The 13,932-nt window shown below is 36.8% G+C and overlaps 1 protein-coding gene across 1 annotated transcript in view; it reads left to right on the forward strand.

Annotated features, from left to right (window-relative positions):
• Positions 1-2,844: 2,844 nt before the first annotated feature.
• arhgap20 (Rho GTPase activating protein 20) overlaps positions 2,845-13,932 on the forward strand; it is a 32,441-nt gene continuing 21,353 nt past the window's right edge. The window contains exons 1-3 of the mRNA XM_053477440.1: positions 2,845-3,193; positions 7,785-7,870; positions 13,201-13,371. Of these exons, the coding sequence (XP_053333415.1) occupies positions 3,092-3,193; positions 7,785-7,870; positions 13,201-13,371 (359 nt within the window). The 5' untranslated portion in view covers positions 2,845-3,091. The remainder of the gene's footprint in view (positions 3,194-7,784; positions 7,871-13,200; positions 13,372-13,932) is intronic.

The raw sequence follows: 13,932 nt of genomic DNA on the forward strand, positions 1-13,932 counted from the left end.
GCCGTTCAAGTCATTCTAATCCTTATGCTTCCCCATTTTTTTCTGCATCCAACACTTAAACTTCAGGGACAAAATGCTCACTTCCTGTCTAATATATGCCACCCACTTCCAGATGCCACTGTAATGAGAAAATCAATGTTATTCACTTAATCTCTCTCTTAATGCCTACTACTTTTTAATAAATGTTCGATTACATCCAGATACTGCTATCAGAAGAAGTGAGTTGGCTAATTTATATTTAGCACTGGGATCAAAAAAGGGAGGAGTTTTTACATGCATCACTGCAAAATCAGAATATTAAATAATAATGTATTGTATAGATCCTCAAATTTGTGTCAAGGCATATATATGCATGTACAATCAACTGATATGAACTGCCTTCACTTGAGCTTGTTTTTCTATTTTATATGAGCTGAAATGAAATTGGTGGGTCAGTTGTATCCTCAGGAGAGATTCCATAATTGTGACTTCCCAAAAAGGGGAAGGGTGTTTCTTTCTTTCTTTTTTTTTTTTTTTTTTTTTTTTTTGCAACTTTGCATCAAGTTTCCAACTTTTATGAAGCAAAGTCATGTTGATGCCTCGGGCACTGAGTTCCCATTGTTGCAGTCTTTCTCTAATTCGTTGAATAAGTTTATATTTATCTTATTAATTATTTGAGATTTATGAGCGCCATAGTTTATGTCCTACTTTCCCCTACTTTAACACCATTTACAGCCCCACATGTGCTAAACTTATATTTTTTTTATAGATTTGTCCTTTAGATGCAACACAAAGCTGATAACTGTACATAGTGTACAGTACAGTTAAATGTAAACAGTACAGTTTACATTTAATAATAAACATATAATAGTATAAATACATAAAGTTCAGTGAAGATATTTTTAAGACATGAAGTTTTGTAAAACATATTTTATTTGGGTGGTACAATGACTTACTGCCATGTTACAGATCAGAGTCCCCAGTGTAATATTGTATAAGAGTTTGTGAAAAGGCAAGGTGTTATGTTCTTTTGATGTTCATGTGTGTTTTCTCCAGGTGTATTCTTGTACCTCTCATCCCTCCCCTCTGAGAGAGCTCAGCCAATCAGCTCTCTCCAGCTGTGAGAGGTTCCAGCATCACCCAGGAATCAAACTCACAATCTTCAGGTGGAAGGGCGAGCTCTTTACCACTGCGCCACTCAGAGGCTCTCTCCTGGTGTATTCTCTCCATGCCAGGCCTGTGCCAGATCCCTAAGAACCTAGGTGAGGTACACCCTGGATGGGGTGCCAAGCCATCACAGGGCACAAGCACATACACACAGTTACACATCAATTTACATGCTAAGGGTAATCTGGAAATGCAAATCAGCAAACACTGCAAGTCTCTGGACTGTGAGAGGAAACCAATGTAACCAGAGGAAGCCCATCAAGCACTGGGAGAACATGCAAACTTCAGACACGCAAGACTGAGGTCAAGGTTTGAACCATGGAGATATCACGGAACCGTGCTAACCACCAAGTCTCAGTATTTGTATATTACACCAGATAAGTCTTAGATAAAACACTGTTTGCTGATGTCTCTGCTCTATCATATACTGCCTAGCCAAAAACAGATTTAAAAAGATTAGATTATTAGCCTGCATCTAGCAAAGGAAACAACGAAGGAGATTGCAGAAAATACTAAAACAATGCATCATTAACACTTGGAAGGATAGTACTTTGTGGAAGAAATGTGTTAGAAACAAAAAAAATATGTGGATGGAGATCACATACTGTAAATGCTTGGTAAAATTGCATCATAAAATATTACAGTAGAAATCATATATATGTTTAATAGTGAAAGGAAAGTAATTTTACACACACACATACAGTGTGATGAGAACTGACAGGATTGGTGAAAAAAAAACTTGGAAAAAATAATCACAAAAAAGTTTCAGTTTGCTATATAGCATAAAGATTGGACTTTGGAGCAATATACTGTAAAGTCCAGACTGATAAATTTGATTTATGTCTTGGGGTAAGAAGGGAAGCACATGAAGCGATGCACCCATCATAAATAGTGGCCACTGTACAAGCCTCTGGAGGAAGTGTTATGATCTGAGGTTGTTTCAGTTGGTCAGGTCTAAGCTCAGCAACATTATGCGGCAATAAAATGAACTCAGCTGATGACTCGAATGTACTGAATGACCAGGGTATCACATCTGTGGAGTATAGGCAATTTGGGAACGCCAATTAACTTAATCTGCATGTCTTCGGACATCCATCCATCTGGTAACCTTTGTAGTCCATCTAGGGACCAGGGAGGCCAATGGTGACCATTGTATTTATTCCCATGTGTACGACCTCCAGTGGTAGGACCTCCAGACTGGAGGTCCTACCACTGGATGTCGTACACATGGGAATAAATACAATGGTCACCATTGGCCTCCCTGGTCCCTAGAAGTGTGTTTTATACACACTTATTCAGACATTACGTGCAATTTTGCAAACGCCAATCAGCCTAATCTGCATTTTTTGGGGGGACTGGGGAGGACACCAGATAATGCAAACTCCATGCACACAGATCCCCAAGTGGAAATTGAACCCCGACCCTGGACCCATTAAGGCCAAAAGTTGGATAAATTGTCCTAATTTGTAAATGTGTGTGTGAGTGAAAAGGTCCTCGTGATGGACAAGTGTAGCATTCAGGTTGTATCCCCAGAACATCAGCATGGTCATGACTACGAGCTGAAAGTGAGCGATCTTTTCCCCCAGCAGTGGAGTGTAATCCGTGGGGTTTAGGACCCGGGGGCGCGGCTCATGTGTACAGATCAAAGCGCTGAGCCGAGCCGAATAAAAACGTATTTCTCGATTCAGGCTGTTAGCTCGCGGCGCAGGGCGCGTGCCCCTTCCCGTGGATATTACCCGTTCTGGATTCTATACTCTATATCCCACGTTTAACGCTCTCCTGACTGACTGACGGACTGACTGACTGCATGATGCAGTCCGACTTGAGCTCATGTGTTCTGTGCGATCCGCGACGTGGACTCGCGTAACTTTGCGCACGACTTTGCAACTTCGTGCACAAGACTTTCCCTTGTCTTGGATCGGTCCGACCACCTGTAACCATCTGAATGGAAAGTATGTCACCGCAGCAGCACGTAAACATCAGCCAGAGCCGCTGTTCATCAGTCACAGAGGAGAGCAGAATGTCTGCGCATCTGGAGAACAAGCGGGTATGAAGCCGAAAAACCTCTGCTTTATTCCACATCGCAAACAAGGATGCTGATGCATGTCTGTCATTTATCCTGGATTATTTCTGGTCTGGTCCTGAGAATACTTTATATATATTATTTTTTATTAGTTTTATTGGTGTTATTATTTGCAGAACATTTATAGATCATAAGGATTGTGGACAGTGTTCTCAGGTCTGATTATGCACCTTCTAGTGCTCATTGCTGAACTACAATCTTGTACAGTATGTACTGTAAATAATTTTTATTATGGGTTGTTGAGAGGAGAAAAAAAAACTTTCTTTATATATATATTTTTTATTACAGTTTGTTCAAGATTGCTGATCTTGCTTCCTGCACAGGAAGGAGCTGTCAAGTTTATTTAGCACTTATATCCAATTAAGAGCATTATTATGAATTATTATAGCACATGGATATTATATTATGATGTACTTTGGTTGGTTATTGGCAGTTTTGCAAAATGTGCAAAATGTTTATTCAGTTGCGCAGAAATCCAGAAATAGTTTTTTTCCTGCTAATAAAATTCCCTCACATGCATCTAGTATTTATTTGAGTAAATACAGCATCATTTAATTGCGCAAAATGTGAAAATGTAATGGGTGGAATATTAGGAATAGAATAGAATAAAATAGAATAAGAACAGAATACAAAAATACTAAAATACTATTCACTTAATGAATAGAATGCTTGATAATACAATATAATGCTGTATAAAATTTCACGTACTCTACCAATACTAATTTGCCACTCTTTTAAATGTAATTTTACAAATTATTTTGTATCCTTTAAGTTTGTATAAGTAAGTCATAAAGAGGTGGAAAAGTCATGCTCCGTGGTCTCAGAGCTGGCGTCTGCACGGCGCTGAAGTTAGCAGTAATTCCATGTTTATGCGGAGTTATTTCAGGGAACCCTCTCCAGCCCGGGATGCCAGTGGTTAGACCATCCTGTTTGTCATCCTCGGTTGGTTTCGTGTGTTTGGATTTCCCTATGTGATTTGTCTCACTTCAAAATACCCTATGTGTAGATTTTTCTTTCTCTCTCTCTCTCTCTCTTTCTGTTTTTCTTGGTAGAGCAGAAGCGTTGCTTTTTAACTTTGGTCAAGTTGTATGGATTAGTTTGTCTGGCTCAAGAAGTACCTGTTCCTCTTTTTGTTTGACAGTTAAGGCAGCATGGTATGAGCAGACCAGAAATGTTGACGGAGGCACTTCAAAATGAACTTAAGAACCTATGTACTGTTTAATGTTGGTATTACATTAGCTTACTGTGTTGACTGTATACTCGTAGTTTCATTGGTTCAGTGTTTATAGCAATCATAAGTATGAGCACTTACAACAACCCTCATATTTTGCTGACTTTTGCCTTATTGTGAGTGTGTGTGTGTGTGTGTGTGTGGCTCAATTTTTTTTCTTCATTTATCATGCTCCTGGTCTTGCAACACTTTCTTAAGACTATATTTGAATTCCGCTTTACTTACATACTTATCCTATGACAGACCACAGAACAGTGTTGTGCCAGATGTGTTTTATTGTGACCAACCCTGCCTTAAGTGACATAGTGGACATACACAAAGGCATTTTTTTTTTAAGCTTGACATGTTAAAGCATGGACAGTGTATCACGTAAACTGCTGCAGGTTTCCTGTGGATAATGGAAATTGTTTGTTTCTTAAATTCAGATGCTGGAATGTGGTACACTTCCTGATATGTTCCAAGGACTTTAGTCCTGACTTTATCTCTTTTTTGAAGACACTATTGGAGGATTTTTTAAAAACCTTTGTTTTTTTTTATTTATTACATTTTAAATTATTATTATTATTATTATTTAGCCAAAGCACAATGTGTGCAGATCAGTTAAGGGTTGTTGCTGAGATTTGAGTAGCTCCTGATATCTACTGTATACAATAGTTTTAAAGTACTAAAGTTTGCAAGAAAGCAGTATCTTAACAATTTCTCACGCATTTTTATGGAGTGGAGCCGTAAAACTTAAAGAGCTGGTTTAATATGCTCATGGGGAGATTGTACTTGTTTTTTTTTTCTTGCAAAGTGCAAACAATAGAAAATTGTTTGGAAATGGTGTTCAAATAATTTTTTGTTGCTCTACAGCATATGAACACAAGGACAATATGCAATTTGTAATTACACAAATAATTACAATAAAAATGCAAAATGTAATTACACCAAATGATCAGGTTGTTTACAAGTAATAACTGTCACAGTTGTATCTTTTTCGGTACAGTTGCAAGTGAAAGAAAGATTGATTTATTTTTATTATATAGCAACACTGCAAAACCCTGGTGTCGGGAATCAAACTCAGAACCTGGAGGTGCGAGGTGACAGTGCTAACACTACGCCACGGTATAACCTACAGTATGGATGCATTTGCTTTCTGATATATAAGTTTGATATATTTGATTATCTGTATGCAGAATGCAGCTGATTTAATCAGTTTAGGGATTAATGAGGTTTTTTGATAAATATATGACTAAGCGGTAATATTTGTGGTAACTAAAGCAAACGAAACTAAAGGAGGGAATTGCACAACTTCTTTTGAAGTATATTTTTTCAGCCATGGTTGCTAAAGCTACAGTATTAGAGCGTGATCATTTAAACTGATTAGAGCTCTTGACTTTACCATAGACTGTTATCTTTTAATCATCATCATCAGCATCATCAGGAGCACGGCTGTCAGTATTTCCTCAGTGAATTGCAGCTTTCTTATCCTGAGTCCATTTGTAGGTATTTTCCGGAAACACTCTAATACGAGATCTGTGCAGGTTGATTCGAACTTTATTACAGGGGGTTACATTTGTTCTGTAAATGAAAAATATGCACATATTTAACACTATGTACATATATAGTAATGTGCACATTTCTTTTTAATAATATATGTGCATATTTTAGTTTGCTTATAAAAAAGAAACCAGACATTGGCAGTGACAATCATGTCATGCTCGCTTCACAGATTCATCCCTAATATATTATGATCATGAGTGAGAAATGCATGTAAAAGATCATCATAAAAATGATTTATTAGTTGTTTAATCTTTTCCTCCTAAATGCTTTTGGAGACTGGAGAAGAAACCGAATGTAGCTCGGCTAAGCATACGTTGTCCGATCTATTTCAGTCAATCAAATTAAATTAGTCAAAAAAAACATACAAGTGAATTTTTTAAGAAAGCCAGCAGACTTAAGACACTTATAAAATGAAAGCAGTAAAACAACATTGTGTGCCTTAAAGCATGGGTTTGGTTAATAGTTAATAGACCTCATTATGATCTTGGCCAAGGTATTATTATAGGTATTACATTTTAGCCCTAATATACCAACAAAGTGCCAGTTTAATGTCAACCATATTCAATGTCAAAAATATTTACATTGGGTGAATAATTTGGTGAATGGTGACTAATAGGTGCAATACCAATAAAAGAGTGTATTCCAGCAATCACACATCAATATACAGTAGCACAAATGCATCCAATATCTCAGTAAATAGCTGATAAATTGTTGGCATCGATGTCTCAGTGGTAGGTTACTCGCCTGCCTTGTGTAAAGCCTGGTTCGATCCCCAGCCACTGGATGCAGATCCGGTCCCAAGCCTGGATGAAAGTAGAAGGGCTGTATCAGGTAGGGCATCCGGTGTAAAACCTGAGCCAAGCTTGTGTACAGATCGGATGATCCACTATGGCGAACCCTTGCCGGGAGCAGCCGAAAGTCCAAAGTTCACTAGAAATCATACTAAAGATTAGATGGGATTCATCTTTGTTTTCTTTAATAAAAGAGGTTTTTTATATATATATATATATATATATATAATTTACAAATATTTAGAAATATACTAAAGTACTAAAGTAACACTGGTTATCAATTATTTACCTTGTATACAGTATAACTAGTGACAAGATCATGGGCATGCAATGCTCATTTAAGCCTGTTGGCAGCAAAGGCTTTTGCCAATGCAGCACAACTCGTCTAAAAAGGCAATGCCAGCCAGGATAGAAAGGTACCAGAACCCCCAGCGCAACACAGCTTGCCGTGTCTGGGGCTTAGCAGGCAAAGAGTTCAGGGTTGTTGATCCGGCCTCCAAATTCCCCAAATCTCAAGCCGACCAGGGATTCATGGAATGTGCCGGACAAACAAAACATCTGATCCACAGAGACTCCACCACAACCCACAGCACCCAAAGGAGCCAGCACTAACATCCTGGTGCCTGTCTCCAGAGGTCTTTTAGAGTCTTGCCGAGAGGGGCCCGGAGCTGCCCATGTTGCACAAGGGCAACCGACACAATATCCGGCAAAATGTTCATCGTTGTGATGTTATGGCTGATTAGTGTTTACTGTATGTGCTAGGCCTCTCAGAAACCCTTTAATGTTTTTTTTTAAGAATTTTTAAGGTCCATTTCATTGTTTATCAGCTGAATAAAGTCCAAAAAAAAAAAAACGCTACTACTGTATTGTCAGTGTAGGAAAGAGCCTACTCAGTTTTTGGCAAACTAATTACAAATATTGTAATTAGTTCGTTACAAATGATCAGTTTATGTGGACCTACTTTGTAACTGTCATTTTTCTGTTTTCCCAGAGGACAAAGGCCCTGTCTTGTCGCAGGCAGTCTGCTCCTTCCTTGGTCATCAGCAAAGCACTTACAAGATCCAGAACAATATCCAGGTATGGAATCTGTGTGGCTTATGCGAAGTTGGCAGCTTAAGTTCAAAGGCTATGTCAATATTTACACAAGGAAAGTCCCTCATGTAGAGAGAGTCGGACTGTGTTTGTGCTCAAGTTGATTTTCTGGGCAGCTCGTTCAGATTGCGAAAATCACTTGCTCATAGTTCATGCCTCTGATGGTGCTAGATTTTTCTTGGGAAGAGGTGTCAGATATGAGATTTACTGTTTTGTAACATAAAAGCCCCGATAAAATTAAATAAATAAATAAATAAATAAATAGAAAAGTATTTAAACTTATTAAATTATTAAATCTACTGCATTTCAAATATTCCTACTTGTAATTATATGAACAATCACTGCAAATTTAGTTCATTTTAACTATTTGTTTTTCCCCCGTTATTATTCTGCATCTTATAAAATAGGCCCTGATCTAGCACATCATACTATTACATGAAATCCAAATACGTGCATAGGATGATGATGTAATACATTATCTTTATACTGTATGATAGGCTTTATATGATAAGCTCAAATGTACACTGCCCAGACAAGAAGAGGTCAGCACCTGCATTTAACCAAGCAAATACTGTAGTTAAGAGCCTCCACCTCGATAATTACTGCACTGATAAAAAATATGTTTCAGTTGCAACAATTTGTTTAACCTTAACTGATAGAGTGAGCAGCTTCTCATTTCTTAAACGACCATGTCAGAAGACATATCCTGGGGTTGTGGCTGTCCAACTCATTATTAACACCTGGAAGGTTCGTGATGTATGATCACCTGAAATCAAATTGTAAAAAAATAATAAAATAAATAAATTAATTAATTAATTAATAATAATAATAATAATAATAATAATAACACAACAGTAGAAAACCTAGCTGTGTTAAATAGTAAAAGTAAAAGTCTCACTTTTCTACAGTGTGGGAAGAACTGAAGGGATTGGGACTAAACAGCTGTGTAGTAGGGAGGAGAATCAGCAGTCACCTCCCGATATGATATTATCACAATACCTCTGTGTAAATTTTATTTAAATTGCGATTCTATCAGTATCACGATTTTATGAATATCCTGATGTTACAATTTTCTCTGATTTTGTTACAATTTTAAACCTTTAAAAGGTGTACTGATGTATTTAATGTAGCTTGATCGTTATAACATGAGTTTTCTCACATAAAAAAAACAAGTGCAGAATTTAAACAATATAAACTAACTTCAAGCACAAGTTGCGACCATACAATTTGTATTATCGTATGAAAAAACTAACTTTTTGACTATAAAAGGAAATATTTTACCAAATTATGTCACTCAGAAGCTTCTGCGCTCAACACAGAATTGTTTCTTTGGCCGGTCACAGCCAATCAAACTGAAAAGCAGCCAGTTCTGGTCACTGGCCGATATCTGAATCACCACACAGAAGACTTGTTATTCGTTACAAAAAACGCTCATCAGTAAGGCTAATCTGAAAAAAGGCTTGAAGAATGAAAGAATGGACTGTGGAGCATTCGAAAAAGGTCATGTGATCAGATAAGTCCAGATTTACCCTGTTCCAGAGTGATGGGAGCATCAGGGTAAGAAGGGAGGCGCATGAAGTGCCCCATCGTGCCAAGTGCCTTCCGTACAAGTCTGTGGGGGCGGTGTTATGAGGTGGGGTTGCTTCTGTTGGTCAGAACTAGGTTCAGCAGCATTATCTGCCCAAAAAATGAGGTCAGCTGACGATCTGAATGGACTAAGTGACTGTACTGTACTGTTTTCCCATCACCGGATTTTTTTCCCATGATGGCACGGCATATTCCATGATGATTCATCGGGCTCAAATTGTGAAAAAGCGGTTCTGGGAGCATGAGACATCGTTTTCACATATGGATTGGCCACCACAGAGTCCAGACCTTAACTCCATTAAGAATATATGGGATGTGCTGGAGAAGACTTGGAGAGTCTTGGTGAATGCGACTCTGGCCAGAAAAAAAATGCTGCGAAATTGCATAATCTTATTTAAAGCAAAAGGCGATCCAACTAAATATTAGAATGTATTTTTTGGCTGAACAGTGTACATGTGTAAAAAATTTTAATGGGTTAGAATATGTGTTAAAGTTAAATAAGAATTCTAAGTGATTTATAATATAATATAATATAATATAATATAATATAATATAATATAATATAATATAATATAATATATAATTTGCGTATAGAGTATACAGTGTTTGTTTTTATCTCTTTGTTTTGCATGACCTGGCAGATCAGGTAAATTCCATGAACTCTAGCCCACCCATATCCCTGGTAAACTAGTTTTGCAGGAACCTATTTTTTTTTTTTATCAGGCTATTATATTTTTAATGCAGTAATACGATTATGTGGCATGGCGGTGCAATGGGTAACATTGCTACTTTACAGCTTTAAATTTGCATGTTCTCCCTGTGCATAGGTTTCCTTCCACCTTCTGTTAAACATCCCAATGGGTTGATTGGTTGTGCTAAATTGCACATTACGTCACTCTTAGTATTCCCAGGTTAGCCTCTAGGTTTGTTTAACCTACACAGCATAAAGTAATTACTGATGATGATTCATAATATAATTTTAAATCTTTGCATCAAGAATGCTACATGCATCCTTGAAGCAGGAATATGTTCAATGTTAAATACATTCATACTTTTACCGTTTTGACAGGCTTATATAAAAAAAACGAAGGGGAAAGTTTATTATTATTATTATTATTATTATTATTAATTATAATGATGATGATAATAATAATAATAATAATAATAATAATAATAATAATATTATTACTATTATTATTTTTCCCATTTGGGTTAGGTGGCTTTAAAGATACACAGATCATCCATAACATTTTTAACACCTACCAAATATTGGGTAGGTCACCTCTTTTGCCAACAAAACGGCAATTCAAACATCGAAGTCTTCTGACACAATTTCTACTAGCAGTAACCTTTCCAACAATTTGAGCTACAGTAGCTCTTCCGTTGGATTGGACTACAAGGCCAGCCTCCACTCCACATGTGTATCAATGAGCCATGGCTGCCCATGACCCCGTCTCCAGTTCACCGGTTTTCCCTTCTTTGGACCACTTTTGGTATGTCCTGACCACTGCAGACCAGAAACATCCCACTAAAGCTGAAGTCGACCCAGTCATCTAGCCATCACAATTTGGCCCTTGTCAAAGTAGCTACAATTACAATATCTCGTTACGGTGGCACTTCGAAGTGGGTGGGATATTTTAGGCAGCAAGAGAACATTTATTTCCTGAAATTGATGTGCTGGAAACAGATTTGAGTGACTTTAAAAAGGGCCAAATTGTAATAGCTGGAGGACTGGGTCAGAGTAACTCCGAAACTGTAGATCTTATGGAATCTTCCCAGTCTGTAGTGGTCAGGACCTACCGAAAGTAATCCAAGGAATTAAAAACGGTGAACTGGTGACAGGGTCACGGTTGGCCAAAGCTCACTGATGCACATAGAGAATGAAGGCTCTATAGTGTAGTCCGACCCAGTATGTACTACTTTAGCTCAAATGTCTGCAAAGGTTAATGCTGGTGACAATAGAAAAGTGTCAGAACACACAGTGCATCACTGTTTTGGTGGCAAAATAGTGGACCGACTCAATATTAGGTGAATAGTCATATTATTACAGCTGACCAGTGTATACTGTCATACGTCATAGTGATTAACATAAATGTGTGCAATTCTTTATATATATATACCATTTTATTTATTTATTTCATATAACATTACTTTTTTTTCTTTAATATTTGAGTATCCATTTGTCTTTTATATGGTTAAAAGTTAAAAGTATTTATGTACGACGATAAGGCTTAAATGGGTGTTAAATGGGGGAACACGTTACATGCCTGTGCTCTCATGTCCTAGAATGACTCGATCAGCATTTTCAGCAGTAGTTAAGCTCCTCAGAAGGATAATTCTAGAGGATGTAAGGGCTAAATATAGTCTTTTGGCCTTTATAACCTTGTCAATGCAGCACTGAATGTTTAGTCACTGTTTCTCACAAGCATGACCCTACGTATAAGCTCGGAGTAATGCTCTTAATGGTGATATTAGAGACTTTTTATTGTTGTTTGCTGATTTGCAAGGATATAGGGGAAATTATTACTGTATATATTTTTTTAATTTAGATTAATTATTAAAACAATTCATTTTTTTTTGCTTTTCTCACATACTATAGGTTTAATTCTAGCAACCTTTAGCTCTTCAGTGGTAATTTTCATGAAAGTCTACTCAATAAATTTTTTTAATTCAAAATATTTTTTTGGTAAAAAAAAAAAAAAAAAAAATTGATTTATTTATCTTTTTTTTTTTTGTTTTTTAGTGTGGCATGAGCATGATTACTGACCCCTAATTTAAAGTGACCAGGGGTGAAATCCAGATTTGTAAATGTGCTTACCAGACACAAACATCAGCTGTCTTCTGAAACCCTTATTTAGATTTTTTGCTTCCCGTAAATGAGTGAAGCATCTGTGCAATATTCCTCCAGTTCATGGTACTGAGTTCAGTGGAAGTAAGCTTCTATTTAGGTGGCTTTTTTTTTTTTTTTTAAATAATGAGTCATGTGTCAATATTACTCGTAGGTTGGTCCGGTTAGGACAAAACAAAGCAAGAAAGCAGAAATGTGGTCCTGTCTAGAATTCAGGGCAGGACACAAGTGCAGGTTGGCAGGGTTTTATTAGACTTTAGGAAGAAGACAAAAACATAAACCAAAATCATAGAAAAATGCAGGAAGGTGTCAGCCGCTCATCAAACAGCATGCGCTGGGAATATGAAGAGCGAGATGAGGAAACCAAAACCGGATCAAAAAGCAGGTAAAAAAAAAAAAAAAAGATCACGGTTTAGTTATGACTGATAGTCAACTTATATAGCATATAATGAGTGTAGCGTGGAAGTCCTTTATACTGTATATGGTGAGAGGGGGTAGTTGTGAAATGAGTCAGGTGTGCACAATCAGTATTCATGTGAAATTACAAATAAGAAGGTTTGTGATAGTGTGTTGCTGTATTCTGTATTATTAAAAAATTGCTCAAACCATGTTTCAACAGAAATGGATATGGTGGCATACACCTTCTGTAATAACAGATGCAATTAAAATAAATTATAATAATGTAATCCTGTGAATCCTTTCAACGTGATATCAATATGCACTTCCTTTCAATATGCAATTTAACATAACATTATTTAATTGAAACATACAGTTTATACTTCTGCTATAACTTTTTTACGGTTTGTTGCATATGTGAACCAAAATCTATTTTATTCTGTGGTTGAGTAACGAGTAGTTTCGATTTGTTCTTGTTCCTCAGGGATAACAGTCTTTCTCCAGTCAGCCCAGAGACCTGCCTATTGGTACAGTCGTATCTTAATCCTTCGAGGATGTTTATTGGTCATGTATACGCACAGCTGAAGACTGGTCTGCAGACCCAGGAGAGACACATGTTCCTTTTCACTGACATGCTGCTCATCAGCAAGGCCAAGTAAGACACGTATACAGGGAACATCCCAATATGACCAAAAGTCTTTTTTTTTTTTTCTGAGGGGTGAGAGCCATAAAATAAAATCTTATAAAAAAAAAAAAAATTAATAAAAAAAAAAAAAACGACCATGCCCCTAATGCTTAAACATTGTTATTGGTTAATTTTTCGGATTGATTGTGAGATTGTGGCAGAACTACACAGTATATGAAGAAAAATGCGCTGGAAATACAATATATCTACAGTAATTACAATCTTAATGCATTTGACTTTTTTTGCCCACATTGAACCGTTATTACACTGTACAGTGGGACAACTATAAGAAACTGAAACCATGACATTAAAATAAAAAATAACACGTAAAATAGGAGGAATAGTCCAAAAGGAATACAATTTTAGAAAAAATATCTTTAATTCAAACAGCTCACTTTGCATTAATGTTATAAATAAAACTTAAAAAGTTGCTATTCTTAGTTTTTATTGCTATCCATATCACAAGAAGTAGTCCACTAGAGCAAATGCATTAGCCGAAATACCCTCGTATTGGAGTTACCAATGAGTGCC

The sequence above is a fragment of the Clarias gariepinus genome, chromosome 18 (genome assembly GCF_024256425.1).
Source record: "Clarias gariepinus isolate MV-2021 ecotype Netherlands chromosome 18, CGAR_prim_01v2, whole genome shotgun sequence".
NCBI classification, from domain to species: Eukaryota; Metazoa; Chordata; class Actinopteri; order Siluriformes; family Clariidae; genus Clarias; species Clarias gariepinus.